The sequence below is a fragment of the Acinonyx jubatus genome, chromosome B3, assembly GCF_027475565.1.
Source record: "Acinonyx jubatus isolate Ajub_Pintada_27869175 chromosome B3, VMU_Ajub_asm_v1.0, whole genome shotgun sequence".
Taxonomy (NCBI): Eukaryota; Metazoa; Chordata; class Mammalia; order Carnivora; family Felidae; genus Acinonyx; species Acinonyx jubatus.
This window is the reverse complement of record NC_069386.1, coordinates 134,319,117-134,335,726: the sequence shown is the minus strand read 5'-3', so window position 1 is coordinate 134,335,726 and position 16,610 is coordinate 134,319,117. Positions and strand designations below refer to the sequence as shown.

Genomic DNA, 16,610 nt, shown 5'->3' with positions numbered 1-16,610 from the left:
CAGGAAAGAGAAAAATGAAAAGCAGCCATTATAGGAATAAGAGTGGCCTGGCCCCCGCCCCCACCATATCCTATGCAGGACTCAATAGTAAAATTCAAATCATATAAAGGTCTTAGATCACCTTTTTGAAATCTTTTTTTTTTAGAGAGGGAGACCGAGAGAGAGAGAGAGAGAGAGAGAGAGAGAGGAGCAGAGGGAGAGAGAATCTTTTTTTTTTTTTTAAGTCAAATCAAAGACATCTCTCCAACTTTTTTTTTTTTTTTAATTTTTTTAAATGTTTATTTTTGAGAGAGAGACAGAGCTCGAGCACGGGAGGGGCAGAGAGACAGGGAGACACAGAACTCAAAGCAGGCTCCAGGCTCTGAGCTGTCAGCACAGAGCCCGATGCAGGGCTCGAACTCAGAGATCACGACCTGAGCCGAAGTCAGGTGCTTAACGGACTGAGCCAGCCGGGCGCCCCAGGAAGGGGGAATTTTAAGCAGGCTTCATGCCCAGCGTAGACCTGACACGGGGCTGATCCCATTTTTCTGTTGCCTTCTACCTCATCCATCCCAACTCCACGTGTGAAGGAGGCCTGAGAGGCTCAAGCAACAGCAAGGCTCTGCTGGCTCCCAAGAGGTGGGCGCCATCCCTGGCCTGGGATGGGGGTGGGGTGCTGGCTGTCCCAAGGTCCCCTTCCCCCTCATTCCGTGGCACCATCCCAGGGTGCCTGGCGGCAGCATTCCCATGATTTATGATGCTGTGGAGAGTGGGGAGAGGGAGGTCTTCCCCCCAAGTAATTCCCCTGGAGAACCCCAAAACTCTGGCCTGGTTTATTAGGGCTCGCCCTGGGAGGTGGCATGGCCCTGGGAATACGACACGGATAACCCTGAGGGCCAAGTGGAAGCCAAGATCCCTCTGCCCCTCGCACACCCCTCTCTTTTGTCTCCTACACGTTCCTTAAAAGTTTCACTTAGAGATTTATTCCTTTGCCTAAGACATCCGTTCATTCATTCATCATTTACCCCGAGCATATGAAGCATTCATCCAGCACATATTAGCTGAGGGCCTCTTCCGTGTCAGGCTTAAGTTGATTAAGATGAAGCCCTTCCCGGGACACCTGAAACTAACATAATGTTGTATGTCACATAGGCCTCAATGAAAAAGATGAGCCTTTTGTCTGGAGAACTTCTCCTTCCAGTGGGGGAGATGTAAGTGTAAACGACTAAGTGTCACCCCCGGGGGCGGGAGTGGGGGGCGCGGGCAGGTGCTCTCGAGATCCTTGTAGGAGAGGCTGGAAGCCCAGAGTTGGGCTCTGCTCACTCTGCCTGGGGCAGGGACGGCTGGGGAGGCTTCGTGGAAGAGGTGAGGCTGGAGGTGGCAGGGGCAGAGAGGGGCGGGGTAAGGACAGTGGGGGCAGAAGGAAGCCCCTCAGAAAATTCACTGGATGGCAGGCAGCTTACCCCCCGGGGTCCCGCAGCTTGAACCTGCGGCTGTCCGGTGGGGGCTCAGGCCGGAGGCGCTGCTTCTCTCAGTTCACGGCCCCTGCACAGAACCCCTGGATGCTGAGAGCTGGTGCCGCTTCGGAGTCACATCCCTGCATGGGGGTGGTGCCAGGCTCCCCTCCGAGCAAATTAGACCAGCACTTTACCGTGCATCGGGATCCCCTGGGTTCTTGTTAAAATGCAGATTCTGCCTTTCTCGCAAATCCCAGGTGATGCCACGATGACGCGGGGCCCGGACCCCACTGAGTGGCAGGGGTCTACGGTAGCACCCTGTCTCTTGATTCCACCTGGGGGCTGTTCCAGATTTGAACTTGGCCGCCTCCCGTTCTGCTACGTGATCCCCCCCGCGCCCCCCCCCCCATGCTCCCTTCAGCTCGGAGCACCAGCTCTGAAAGGAGACGGACGTGGGCCTTGTCCCCTGGGCTGTGCAACTTCAGACAAGCCTTTCGCCTCTCTGAGCCTGTTTCCTCACCTGGACAATGGGGACTGTCGCTCTCAGGGTTGGTAGGAAGCCTGCGCGAGCTACGACGAGCTTAGCAAGGTGCCTGGCGCACAGCAAGCATCTGGTGCGTGTTAGCTCTCGTTCTTCGTGTTCTTTGTGTTTCCAAAATGACAGTCGTTCCATCTGGAGCCGAAGGGCCAGAGCTAACGTCCCAGCTCCAACTGCTAAGCGCTGTGTGGACCTTGGGCGAGCCACATAACCACAGAGCTACAGCTCCCGAACTTTCTGTAAGATTGACCCAGAAAACCAATGCTTTCCAGCTCATGGGCTGTAGGGGTGACTCGGGTGAGGTACAGTGGCCTGTAAGTTCTGGGGCCACATCAGGAAGTTCTCACTGTGCAGAGACCATCAGGAGCCTCTCTGGATTCACACCCACCCCCTCCTGTGCAACACTGACCACCTGGTTTGCACCAGGCCTGGCTGGGCACGGAGGGGGAGGGGCCAAGGAGACGCAGCTCGGGCCCTCATATCCCCCCCCCTGCACAGTGCTGGAGAGCAGCTGGGGACCCAGGGCTCACACTGTCTGGACTCTGAATGCAGCGTCCCCCACAGCACTGAACCGTGCAGAGAACCCAAGCAGCCGGCAGCCAGGGACAAACGAGCCTCAGCACCAAGGGACATGGAAACAACACAGCGTCTTCTGGAGATGCCTAGTAATGACACTGGGGCACATGCTGGGGCCAGGTGGCTTGGCCGGCACTTACAGCCTTGGAGCACAAGCCTCGAAGTAGACCGGCTGTTTCCAGGCCAAGAGCGGGGCTGGGTAGGGCATGGCTCCTCGGGTGAGTGGCTGGGAGTGACGGCCGGAGTGCCCTGTGCCTTTGCAGCTGGGGCCACGGGAAGGCGGCCTCTTCCAGGTGTCTCCTGTCATCCCCGTCTGGCCAACTTCCTTAGCTGGACAACGGGACTCAGCTTAAGCTTTTGAGGCTAGAGGCCAATGGGGACCAATTCAGAGTGGAGCCAGAGTCACCGAAAACAATATTCAGAAGCCAAGAACCCTGTCCTCCGTCTTGAAGATGGTCCTGCAGGTGAATGAATGGACAGCGAGCCTTTTCCTCAGGGACACCGAAGGGAGGATTTGTGAGATGCCAAGAGGAGTTAGTTTCCAATTAATCTCTCCAATTCTTCAGCAAAGCTTTCTTATAAAAGTGAACCATGCTCTTTGCAGCAACTCCGGAAAATCTACAAAAGTATAAAGAAGAAAATGGAAGATTAGAGTCCTACGATCCAAAGCTAACCATGGTTACTGTGGCAGAGCAGAGCTCTAAGCCACCTCTGTACATCCCAGCATCCCTCAGGCGCCCAATTCACGGCCAGCAGGTGGACCGGCCACCCCCACACTGGGGATCCTTGGGTTAGAGCCAGTAGGGAATCTGAGGGAGTGTGTGGGTGTATCCAGCAGCCACCACTATAATACTGTGTAACCAACGACCTCAGCTTCACTGGCTTGCAATTATAAACATTTGTTTCTCAGTCAGGGTTGGCTGAGGATTGGACAATTTTCGTGGACCCAAACTGCATGTTGGGTCCATGTCTGCTCCACGTGGCTCTCGTCCCTCTGGAATCAAGGGGCTCCCAGAGGCACACCTCTCTCCATGGCAGAGCTTACCAGTGCTAAACCCCAAGCCCCACGGCACGATCATGTTTTAAGCCTCTGATTGTGTCACAGTTCACTAGTATCCTATTGGCCAAAGCAAGTCACGTGGCCAGCCCGGCCAAGAGGTGGAGAGGAGTGTTCTGCCCACCATGAGCCTCTGGCAAGCCCAAGGAAGTAGACACAACCCCGGGAGAGAGGACACTTTGGGACCCCTATCTATTTCACGACCCAATTCAATCTGCCGCACTAGGTGGAAATTAACACCCTGAGGGTCACGGGCCTCCCACTTAGAAGCACTAATGTAGTGTATACCCTTCCATTCTTTTGCATATATAAATTTTATCAAATGGGGCTTATATTCTATTTTTTGAATCCCTTTTTCCACTTAACTTTACATCCTATATTTTTCCTAACACTGTTTTTGAAAACATGTAATTTAATGGCTGCAGAATTATCAGATCCTAAAGTTGGGGCATTATTAAACTCTTCCTCCGAGATACTTAGGTTGTTTGAAGTTTGGCTACTCTAAATAACGATGTGGTGGCATCTTAAACACTCTGCTGGCATCTGTAACGGGCACTTCTGGGGTTTGCCGGAGCAGCATCAGGTCCCGCCTCCCTGCGATAACGGTAGCCTGGTTCCCCTTTGGGGGAACCACACGTCCCCTTCTTTCAGCCCACGTAGTTCATGTGGCATCCACCACTGGCTCCAGGGGAATGACTCTAGCCATCAAAGATATTCCACCTCTCCTAAACTCAAAAATTTGACCCAGGCTTGGCCAGTCAGGGATTGAAGAGAGGCATCTGACCCAAGGTGAGTCAATCAGAGTGAACCCTGAGACTTACCACAAAGGGACATTCTCTCTTTCTTGCTCTGACTTCAGCTTTGGAAGATGCAGGGCTGAGGTTGTTTACATGGAACTGGAGAATGAAGCCAAGATGCAGAAGAGCAAAGCCCAGAGAGAGAGACTGGGTTGACACTGAGCTCCTGATCAAGCTCTCCCCGAAGCAGTCCCTGACCTTCTAGTTTTTATAAGCCAATGCATTCTCTTTTTGGCTGAAGCCAAGTTGAGTTGGGCTGTCATTTTGGAACCAAATAGCTCTGGTTTTCTTCGCTTAAATTTCTCGGCTTGGAATTATTGAGCCAAAGGACGTAAACATTTTCTTAAGCCTCTTGAGACCTCTAATCAAATTGCTCTCTAGAAAATATATGCAAACAGTATCACACTGTTAGACAGCCTGTCTTACAAGCATTAGTGTATTATTAGTTTGCATCTTCTTATGGACAGAAATTACATTGTTTAATTCTATTTTTTGTAAGGTGAAATATTTTTCATGTTTATAGCCATTTTTATTTATTTTGTTTTTTTCTGAATATGAACAATTGTCTGTTCTACTTTGTGAGAGCTCTTTAAAACATTGATCCTTTTCCAAATTTGTCATCATTTCCCTCTAGTTTATTGTCTTTTGATATTTGGATGCGTTCTGAGGTAGATGCGTTTTAATTTTTTTTTTAACGTTCATTTATTATTGAGAGACAGAGAGACACAGAGCATGAGCAGGGGAGGGGCAGAGACAGAGGGAGACACAGAACTCAAAGCAGGCTCCAGGCCCCGAGCTGTCAGCACAGAGCCGGACGTGGGGCTCGAACTCACAGAGTGTGAGATCATGACCTGAGCCGAAGTCGGACGCTCAACCGACTGAGCCACTCAGCCGCCCCGCGTTTTTAATTTTTATGTGATCAAATTATTTTCAGGTATCGCTTCTGTGGCTTTCATGCTTCCCAACTGAAGAGCAGGTCAACACAGACCAGATTTCCTTCTTTTTGGCATTTAGATACCCAGTATTTCTCTCCCTATGATGGGAGAACCATCTCATCTGAACCACCCAGGAGCTTGTTAAAAATCCAGATTTCCGGGCCCCACGTCAGAACCAGCATCTTCAAGAACAATCTCTAGATGTCTCCGTGGTTAGCAAATGTCACGGTGGTTTTAATGAACACGAGAGTTGGAAAACAACCACTCAAAGGAACCGGTATACCTTGGTGTGTGTGGTCTAAAAAGAGGACATAATTTGATTTTCCCACCATTTTTTTCCCAGCACCAGCCACTTGCTAACAATCCAGCCCTCCCAGGATGGTCTGCGGGAAGAATCTTCTCACACTTGAAGTTACTTAAAGCTGGAATTCATTGACAGGTAATGAGCTCTCAGTCTCACAAAATGTCCAAGCCCCGGACCAACTGGTGTCTTGGGGTCTCGGGGTCTGAATGGGAGGTCAGATGAAGTGACATCTCCTAAGGTACCTGAACTACTGCTTTTTTTTTTTTCTCCAAATGCACTTGAAGGCCTTTCTCCAGCTGACAGGGAACCCAAGAAAACGTACCTTAAAGGGACAGGGTCTGGGCGGAGAGAGCTTCTGTCGGACATAAAAGCCCAGAAAGAACTGAACCCCAGCGTTCGTGTACATGCCCGCAGCAGCACGGCTAAGCCCAGGGCCCCATCTGTCTCTTTCATGAGCCAAGCCCCTCGCCGTGGAGGCTGGGAGCTCCTAAAAGACTCAGCTGCCCGTTGCAAATGTAGATTGATGGCCGGGCCACTGTCACCCCAGGCATCTGCTCTGATGGTCCTCCTCCCCAAGGCGTGTGACAAAACATCTGAACCAGACCTACACAGTCACAACCGGTGCACAGCATGCAGATGGCAGGGGACAGGAAGAAGGAAGCACTCCTCAGAGCCCTCACAGGCAAAGCCAGGAAGCCACAGGACCGTGCCCCAGGCCTAGAAGTGAGTGTATGTCCGGTACCTTCTGGGAGGTTAGACAGGGTGGGGACGGCCCTCCCAGGCTGCCAGGTCCAGGCCCATCACGCAGGCGGGACGCTGAGACCCAGGCATGGCGGGGGGGGGGGGGGGGGGGGGGGCGGGTGGTGGTGGTTGTGCTCAAGGAGGAGTAGAACCAGCTTAGGCAGTTAGGATTTGCCGTAATTCTAAAGCAGGGGTTCTCCAGGTGTGGTCCTGGGACCTCCAGCATCAGCACCTCGTGAGAACATGCTAGAACTGCAAATTCTAGGGGCGCCTGGGTGGCTCAGTCGGTTAAGCATCTGACTCTTGATTTCGGCTCAGGTCATGATCTCACAGTTGTGGGTTCAAGCCCCACGTCGGGCTCTGCACTGACAGTGCAGAGACTGCTTGGGATTCTCTCTCTCCCTCTCTCTCTCCAAATAAATAAACGTAAAAAAAAAAAAAGCAAATTCTAAGGCCTCTAAGACCCCAGATTGTTGAATCAGAAGCTCCGGGAGCGGGGATACACTCTGTGTGGTCACATGTCTTCCAGACAAACGTTCGCGTCCAAGAATCGTTGGCCCAGCATGTGCCCACGTTACAGGGAGATGGACGGGATACTCTAGGTGTCTTTGGAAAGCAGATGTTGCGGGGAGAGGGAGAACAGAGGAAGGCAGGAATGTGGGAGGCTCCCTTCAAGGGACTGAATGCTTGCGTCCCCTCACCCCAAATTCACATGGTCACATTCCAGTCTCCAGTGTGTTAGGAGGTGTTAGATCATGAGGGTGGCGCCCCCAGGAATGGGATTTGTGCCCTTATGAGAGAGACCCCCATAGAGCTGCTTTGCCCCTTTCACCCTGTGAGGACACAACGAGAAGACGGCCGTCTATGAAGCAGGACGCAGACCCCTGCCAGACTGCTATTCCACCAGTGCTTTGATCTGGGACCTCCGGTCTCCATAAGTACGAGAGATAAATGTCCGTTGTTTAAGCCCCCAGTCTGTGGTCTTCTGGTGTAGCGGCCCAAGACCAAGCCACCCCCATGTGTGGCCTCTGGACCGACGTCCAAACCTCGTAGCTGGGCCTGTGGACCCCACGATGGTTCCGCAGTCCACCTTCTCAGACCGCCCATCAGGGTCTTCCGGCTCCAGCCAGACTGGAAACCCCTCCCCTCGTGATCCCTTCACTTTCTGAGCCCCGCCCCCCACCATGACCTCCGCCTTCTGGAATCTGACTCCAGCCTACCTGAGATGTCCTCTTTGCTCCAAAGACCTGTGAGACCAGAACTTGAAACAACGGTCCCCCCTTGGCTCCCCTTCAAGCCGTTCAGAAGACCAGACCACACTCAGCCTCACTGTATGTAGCTCCTCTCGCTAATTCCGCAGCTAAGTCCTACTCCTGCTCCTACCGTCCCTCCCTCTGAGCCGCCTGTCCCCTCTCCCAACAGCACCTGGAAAATGACGACCCTCGGCGTTTGTGGACCGAATAGCAGCATCTTTTCTGAAACTCTTCTTTGAAAGTTAACTCGCTGGTTCGCAGCTGGTCAGTTGCTCTTAACTTGCGACTTTTATCCACACCAAAAAGCCGAGGCAGGCCGGCCTCCAGACGTGAATTCTTTCCAGGCGGCGGTCACCAGGAGGGTGTCGAACCAGTGCTTTCATCCAGACCAAGCTCTTCCACCCCCAGCCTAAGGACATCCGGCTGGGGAGGGGGAGGGGGACTCCCTTAGATGCCCTCTCAGCCAACTTTCCAGGCAGGCTGGAGAGGGTGGGGTTCTGCCTTGCCAAGCTCTCCCCGAGAGCAGCATCCACTCCGGGCAGCTCTGGGACCCTCGGGAAACGCAGAGGGCACTGACCCTGCTTCTGCTTCTGAGGAGACGCCCCCGATGAACAAATTCAGGACCCCCAGCCTGCCGTGCTCCCCGGTCCGCAGTGGGCAAGTCGAGCTCTCACGCCTCCCAGGCCCTGAGGGGCTCTTTGCGGGAGTTTCTGTGACGCGCATATTCCTAAAGCTAGCCACCTATCTAGAGCTCTTCTTAGACAAACCCACCGATGACCTTGACAGTGCGGCCCTGGCTCCCAGGTGCAAGTCCAGCCTGGCAGGTCCCCCCCTGACCTCCCGCTGCCTCCCACCCGGCGAACTCCCTCTCTCTCTTCCCCGGTCCGCAGCCTTGTTGCCTGCCAATCCCCCAGTGCGGGGGAACAGGCTGGCTCCCACCCACTTGGGGGCACTGTGGTGACAAAAGGAGGCCGAGGGGCTAAGGAGATGGTCCTGAGGCTGGCAGGGCTGGCTTGGTGGCCGGCCTGGTCCGTACGGGCTGGAGCGTGCTGAAGTCTGGGTGCTGGGAAAGGGCGTTTGGGGGATCGAATCTCGATCCCTTGGGCATTTCCTGAAGGACCTGGGGTATCTTCTGAGGCCCTCACTCTTGTCACTGTCCGCTGACCAGCACGCTCTGGGTTCCACGCGCAGTGATATAAATCTCACTGTCTCCATTTTGTCCAACATAAATTCCTGGGAGGAAAAAGAAATCTCCGTCGCCTGAAGGTGCTTTGACACCACTTCCCAGGGACCAAAGCACCATCAAAGGTTACCTACACTTCCTTTAACTCTCACAAGCGCCCTGCCAAGGATGTGCTATAGGTGATGGTTGGCAAATGACCAAACTGAGGCTCAGAGAGGTTAAGTGACTTGCCTGAAGCTGCACAGCCCAGTGGTAGCAAAGCTAGATGACTGAGTCCAAGTACTTGTGTGGCTTCCTGATGCGGCCGCTTGCCTCTTTTCACCGCTTCCTCCAAGAAGCCCACCCTGACTGCCCCCAGCCTCCTTCTCTTAGAGGCATTCGTTCCTGAAGGACCTTCTACCTCCCACTCTTAGCACAACGCTGAGCACATGTGGGCGACTCAATACGTCTCGGTTGAGTGATTGTTGCAGGAGACCCACGGGACCCCTTGACATCACCGTGTAATTTCTTCCTTTTGCTTCGGAAGAAGATGAAATTAATGTACTGTGAATATGTAGACAAATGTGCCCTTATTGAAAACGACATCGCTCATATCACAATGTGAATATGAATAACATGAGTTTTGCCCCAGGGGAAGCCAACGTGGTGAATGGTGTCCCTGGAGCTGGGCCGCTGAGCAGCCCTGATACGTGTGAAGTGCTTGTGAGGAGTCCTTCTCAACGGAGGCGCAGGCTTGCTGACTGTTGGCTGTTGCTATGGCAACCCTGGGGCGGGGCGGGGCGGGGCGGGCGTTCCGGGTTCCAGAGGAACCAAGCATCCTGTGTTTCGAACGTCTCTACTGAGCCTGCCTCAAGTACAGAGAGCGAGTTGTGACCTAGAATGAAGCCAGTATTGAAGAGGGCAGCCAGCAGTGTGTGGAAAGGACGAATCTTTGATGAGCCAGGGAGCCTCGGATCACACCATTCCTGAAACCCACCCGGCCACTGAGCTTCCACTCGTGACGCCACCATGCCCTGCTGGAAGAATTAAACCACCTCAGAAAAGGACAAAGTTGGAGGACTCAGAGCTCCCGATTTCAAGACTGACGACAAAGCTATAGTCATCAAGGTAGTGTGGTATTGGCATTGGGTAGACATCTAGACCAACGGAATAGAATTGAGAGTCCAGAAATTAACCTTCACGTTCACGGTCAGTAGAGTTTTGACAAGAGAGAGGAGAGGCCAATGCAACAGGGGAGGGTAGTTTTGTTTTTTTTTTTTCCAACAAATGTTATCAGGACAACTGAATATGTTTATGCAAAAGAGTGAAATCGGACTCTTATCTCATACCATATACAAACGTTTTAACTGAAAATGGATCATAAACCTACATATTAGAGCAAAAACTATAAGTTTCTTATAAGGAAATTTAGGTACAAATCTTCATGACTTTGGATTACAGTTTTTGTGATAGTTTCTTAGATGTGACGCCTAAAGGCAAGTAACCCAAGGGGGAAAAAGTAGCTCACTTGGATTTCATCAAAACTAAAAGCCTTTGTGCTTCACAGCACACCATCCAATGAAAAACACAACCCATAGAATGAGAGGAAATATTTGAAAATTGTATATTTGGTAAGGGACTTGTATCTAGAATATATCTTAGAATGCAATAATAAAAAAAAAAACAACAACACCCAAATAATCTGATTTAAAAATCGGCCAAGGATCTGAATAGACATTGCTTCAAAGAAGAGATGTGAATAGGCAATGAGCACCAAAGAGACGCTCAATGCTACTGTCACCAGGGAAACGCAGAGCAAAACCACGATGAGCTAGGACTTCACACCCACTGGGATGGCTGCATTACGAAAGACAGACAATTCCAGGTGTGGACAGGATGTGGAGAAAACGGATCCTCACACACACATCGGTCACAGGATTGTAAAATCACTGACACTTTGGGCAAACAGTTTGCAGCTGATGATAATATTTGCACAAGATTTAAATACAGAGTTGCCATATGGTTCAGCAACTCCAAACCTAGGTATGTCGCCAAGATAACCGAAAACGTATGTCCACCCAAACACGTGTACGTGAATGCCCACAGCGGCATTGGCCACAACGGCCAAACAGCGGAAACAACCCAAACGGCCATCACTGATGGATAAAGAAAATGTGGTGTGTGTGTCCACACGCAATGGGATATTATCCAGTCCTAAAAAGGAACGAAGTCTTGATTCACACTATATGACGTAGATCAACCTTGAAAACGTTAAGTGCGAGAAACCAGATGCAAAATGTATCTTGTGGGGGTGATGCAATGTTCTGGAGAGTAGTGATGGTTGCATAATTCTGGCTGAATTAGAAACACTGGAGGGTGCGCTTTAAAAGGGTAAATGTTATGGTATGTGAATCATATCCCAACGAAACTATTATTAAAAAGAAGAAAAAGACACGCTCTGTGGTCAGTAGAAGCCGGTCTGACATGTTCCCGGCTACTGCAACTTCAGCGAATGACAGGTGGTGGTGGGGGGGGGTCCTGGGGGGGCGGTGACAAGGGGAGGCTCAGTGGACTTGACCAAGAGTCCAAAGTGGAAACTGAAGACCCTGCACAGAGGCTCCCTCAGTCACTGAAATGTGCCCTCCCAGAGTGTACACGTGAGTGTAAATGTGTGGCCACACCTGTGTGCATCTTGGGTGTGTCTGTTTGCAGGTGTGTCTGTGTATATTTCACGTGTATTGTTAGGTGTGTAGAGAGCCAGTGTGAATGTGTGAGTGTGTACAGTGTGTGAGTATGTGTGTGTGTGTGTGTGTGTGTGTGTGCTGCTCTTGAGGCTCTGCGGTGGGAGGGGCTGGGTCACCTGGGTGCCGCAAACCCTCCTGGGGCATCTGCCCTGGGCCTGGTCCGGAGGAGCTCACTGCCCAGGGAGATCTGAGCCTGATGCGGGGAGGGAGGAAGGGGAAGTCCTGGGTGGTCTGGCTGTTCAAGGTACCAGGAAATGCCCAAAAGAGCACGTCCAGGCTGGCCGGGGCTTAACGCTCGCTTCCTCCCATAACCAGACCCAAGAGTCTGTGCCTTTCTGGGCTCTGAGGCTGCTAGCTGGGCACCGTGGAGCAAGGCCGGCGAAAGCTTCCTGAAGCCCAGCCTGCTCTGGTCGATGTAGTGCCGGCCACACCCCCCCGCAAGGCCCCATGGGATGCGGGCTCAGCCCTGGATCTACACAGGTGTCCTCACTTCTCTGAGTCTTCCTTTCCTCCTCTGGAAAGTGGGAAGAAAAACACACCTCGGTCTAAGTTGCAAAATTCAAGGTGGCATCGAAAAACTCAGCTTATGCTTAATTAATTAAGATAAATTACGGTGAAGAACATTTTAATTCACTTGTTGTTTAAAAATCAAAATTAAGGGGCGCCCGGGTGGCCCAGTCGGTTAAGTGTCCGACTTTGGCTCAGGTCATGACCTCACAGTCCGCCAGTTCGAGCCCCGCGTTGGGCTCTGCGCTGCCAGCTCGGAGCCTGGAGCCTGCTTCGGATTCTGTGTCTCCCTCTCTCTCTGCCCCTCCCCCCCAACAATAAATAAACATTAAAAAACATTTTTTTAATCCATGATGAAAAAAATATTAACATTTTAAAGAAAGATGAGATCCAACCTGGCACTTGAACGCTCAGCCTTACTCACCTCCCCTTGTCTCAGCGCTAGGAATGAAAGCACTTACCTCCAGGTGCTGGGGTGAGATTTAAATGAGATACAGCAGGTAAAGCGCCCTCATCCTGCCTGGCTGCCCATAAAGGGTCCGGTTCTCCGGAGGCGAAAAGGTGCCAAATGGTGTAGGTTTTCAGTGCTGCCACTAGGGGGCAGAGGCTCGCTGCAAACCAACCCACCCTCAGCCCTCCTCTCAGAGTCCCCTTCCCCTCCGGAGTCCCCAGGCCCCAGCTTCAGCATGCAAATTCATCATGCCACGCCTTTGCCTGGCGCAGTTTCCTCTGGAATGGCCGGCCCTCCTGGCAAAAGTTCTATTTATTATAAGATGAACCAGAAAGGAGAGACAGGTGACTTCTTGGGGCACGAACTTGGGCACCGTCTGTGTCCCGTGCCTCAGGACAACCTCCTAGCTAGTTTGCATTGCCATCTGACAGATAAAGAAACTGAGGCTCAGACAGGGTACACACTTACTCAGCTAGTCAAAGACTGAACTGGGATCCGCACCCAGTCTGTTTCAATCTAGAATTCATGGCTTTTCTACCCCCAAGAACACGTTTAAGCATAAGCACTGTCAGGGGTCAGCCTGGAGAAAGGGGACGGAAAGGGAGACAGAACAAGGCTCTGGAGTGACAGCCTCACCCAGACCCTCTCAGCAGCCCACCAATGCTCCGAGACTTCCTCGCAGGTGCAGAGGAGACCCCTGTGGCCCCGGTTTTATGGGCTAAAGGCAAAGGGCCAGGCTTCAGAAAGCTGTTACCGGGGTAAGAGCCCTATGACTCTCCTCTAGAGACCCCAGGCTCTGGTGGACGACCTGGTTCCTCTTGGAGAAGGCCTCCAGATGCTTCTGGATGTCCTGGTTGATGGTGAAGAGCTTCCCATAGTGCTCCACCACGGTCTCCACGAGGGCCTCCTCCGGCCCCTCCCCTTCACTGTGGCCTGTGGAGACAGTGCCTCGGAGGGATGGGTGGGCACAGAGAGCCCAGCCCCCACCTGCCCCCTGCAGTGGTGATGCTAATGAGGCAGATGGGACTTCTGCCGAGGTCCCGAAATCCCAGCTGGAGTCCCAAAGTTGACAGGTGCCAGACAATCCACGCAGGGCTTACTCCCAGATGGCAGGACTGGTCCAGCGACTGTCCGGCCTCATCGACAGCCTCCTGCCCCTTCAAGAGAAGCGGCAACATTAGAAGGACCACCTAGCGGCCAAGAACCCGGATTCCGGATCCAGACTGCCCGGTGAGACAGGAGACTGTCCCCCAGGAAAAAGTGCTGACTGGGGGAGCCCACAAGAAGGGGATAGGAATTGTTGCTGTCCTGAGTGATAGGGTCCCCGGCTTTGGTGGTAACCCATCCCGGATGGGGTGAGCAGGGTTGAGTTGCTGAGTTAGGAAGACTCCAAACCAGGAGGCTGCTTTAGAAGCAGCTCTGGGTGCTGGGTCTGGTCAAGCCCCATGCTGACCTGGAGCTCTCACCCCTCCTTGGCTTGGTGCTCGAAGCTCTTTGGTGCTGCTCAACTTTCTGGCGCCATCTCTCAGCAACTCCCCGAACCAGGTCCTGGTGCTCCAGCATACTGGGACTCACCATCCCCAAACCTGTCATGCAGGGCTGTGGCTGTTCCCCCTGCCTGCCATGCTCTTCCCCCTCGCTGAGCTCATTTGAGCCCAATGAGAGGCCACCTCCTCCGCGAAGCCTGCCCTGACCTCCGGGGCAGAGTTTGGGGGGGGGGGGGGCTCTCACAGCTCCACAGCGCTTAGTGCAGTGGCTCTGAAGTCAGACCAGAATCTGAGACCCGGCCCCAGTATTTCCTGGCTGGGCATTTGGGGCAAGTTCCTTAATGTCTCTGAGCCTGGGTAACAGAAGCTCACGCAGAGGGGTAAAAAAAGATTCACTAAAGGGCTTGGCACAGAGTAAGTAGTTAATAAACGGTAATAGTTATTTTTATTGGTGTAATGTTGAGATAATGACGATGAGAAAAATACCTGCTTGTGTCTCCTTCCCTTTCCTAACAAGCTTCTGGCCCGGATGGCAGTGGGCTCTGGGTTGAATCAGGATAAAACAAAACGCAAAGCCCATTTCCGGTGTCTGTGTCATTGTCGTCGGTCATAGCGACACATGAAACAAAACCAAAGACCCACGAAATAGTAGCGATAATAGCTAACATTTACCAGGTGTCAGCTGAATGCCGGGGCTTCTGAAGGGTGACTTCCTCCATTCGCGTGACCGGTGCGGCTCCCCTTGTACAGATAAAGAAACCAGGACCTCAAGAACTTGCCACAGGCCACAGTGGCCTCACTGGGGCTCACCAGGCAGGCTCGCTGGGCACCTGTGCCCTTTTGAACCCCTGTGGCCTCGACCTTTGCGGGTCTTCATGCTGCAGGTGGAGTTCAAGGCTCACAGTGTCCTGGCCCCAAGGCTGGGAGGCGGTCTTGGAGGGGAAGCTCCATACATACCCTTGGGGATCTTCTCAAGGACCTCAATCAGAGAGTCTTCAGAAGAGCTTCTCCACCTCGCTCTTCAGCTTCCTCTGCCTGCGAGGACATTTCAGTGACAGGAAGAGCCAGGCACCAGTGCCTTGTTTGGAGGCTCCCAGGTCATGACCTCTTGCAAGGCTTTCCCTGGATCTCCTGCTCGGACTTGCCCTGGCCAGTCCCCCCCCTACCCCTCATCTCCACCCCATTTCCTGATGAGCTAACTGAGCCACAACGGTTCAAAGAGCTGCCGTGGTCAGGCACGGGGGAGAGTGGAGTCCAGTCTGTCTGGTGGGGGGTGGGGGGTCTACAGAGCCTCTCCTAGAGGTAGCCTGAGCCCCCCCTACCAGCTGGTGACCTGGCCAGGAGCTTCACTTCTGTGCTTGGACAGCCCATCTGTAACGACAGTAGTGAGAGCCCCTCCCTGGGATTACGCATGGGGTGCCCAGCACATGGTGAGCGCTTAGTCCGAGGTCGGGGGCCCCAGCACCCCGAGAGGGGAGATGACCGCTTACTGCTGCCCAGCCACGCTTGTCTCTTAGGCGAGCCCCTGAGCAAGATAGGTCTCCAGTAGGGCTCCTGCTCTGTGCCCCGTCAAGGTCAGGGGTCAAGGGCACAGGCAGAGCGGGCCCCCTCCCCACTCCGGTCAGCTGGCTGAGCCTCCAGGGCCTGTGGTAGGATCTCTGAGTGATTGCTGAGTGACCCAAGGCAGGCCTCTCTGCCTCTCGTGCCCCATCTTGTCATCCATACAGTCCTGGAAAATGCAGGGAAACTGTCTTTCCCCACAAACACCATGTATGTGGGCCCTGCGCATCATGGGGCTAAACCATAGTGGGGTCGGGAAGCCATTCTAGAATCTGATGGAAGGGTTGGACCTTTTCTCCATAAAATTGCTCACGGACACAGCCTTTTGCATCTAATTCAGGCTTTTAAGGGCAAGCTGAAACCGGAGGGCTGCCTGAGGGGAGAGGACCCAGGGTCGCCTTGCAAGTTGACTTGGGTTGAGCTGATAGGTGCAGGGGACGGCCACCCACAGCCCTGCCTCTGACAGGAGACGAAGCCTGCCTCTGACGAAACCTGCAGAGGGCGTGGGATGGCCCAAGGTCCCCCACCGCCCTCACCGGGGCCGCCCCGCCCCATTTTCTTCCAGGTCCTTGTCCCTTCCCTGATGGCCCTTGCAATGTTCGCTCAGTCCTGGCCACTTAGCCCACCACGGGTGGCGCTGGGTCTGGGGCAGGGGTCCAGCGTGGCCTGGGTCAACTCGTACTTGGCCGGGGGCTGGCAGAGTTCCGTAACAGCACCTGCAGGGCCCTGTCCTTGTCGACAGTCACACTGGCCTGTGTCCCTGGCCACCAGCATTGCCCCTCGCTGCCCCGGCTGTGCTAGAGGACGAGGGCCACGTGGGCCAGGTGGGAAGAGGATGGACAGCAATGGCAGCAAGGAGGACAGCAGCTTTCTCTCCAACCTTCCCGACGGTCCTCAAAAGCCAGGGTACATTCCCGCTTCCTAGAAAAGGAGACAGAGGCTCCGAGGGGGCCTGTGACCTGCCCAGGAACACACGGCAGGACTGGATATGGACTTGAGCTCATTAAAGCCAATGTTTGGGGTCTTTGAGCTGCACCCCCAGCTCTGGAAGGGCCAGATTTG

At 53.4% G+C, this 16,610-nt stretch overlaps 1 protein-coding gene across 1 annotated transcript; it reads right to left on the bottom strand.

The window, feature by feature from the left end:
• Window positions 1–6,507: 6,507 nt before the first annotated feature.
• CCDC197 (coiled-coil domain containing 197) lies at window positions 6,508–16,322 on the bottom strand. The gene is given in 5 exon segments (XM_053225108.1): window positions 6,508–8,933; window positions 13,256–13,596; window positions 14,946–14,985; window positions 14,987–15,150; window positions 16,175–16,322. Coding segments are annotated over 5 exon segments (1,248 nt in total). The 3' UTR covers window positions 6,508–8,378.
• Window positions 16,323–16,610: the final 288 nt, after the last annotated feature.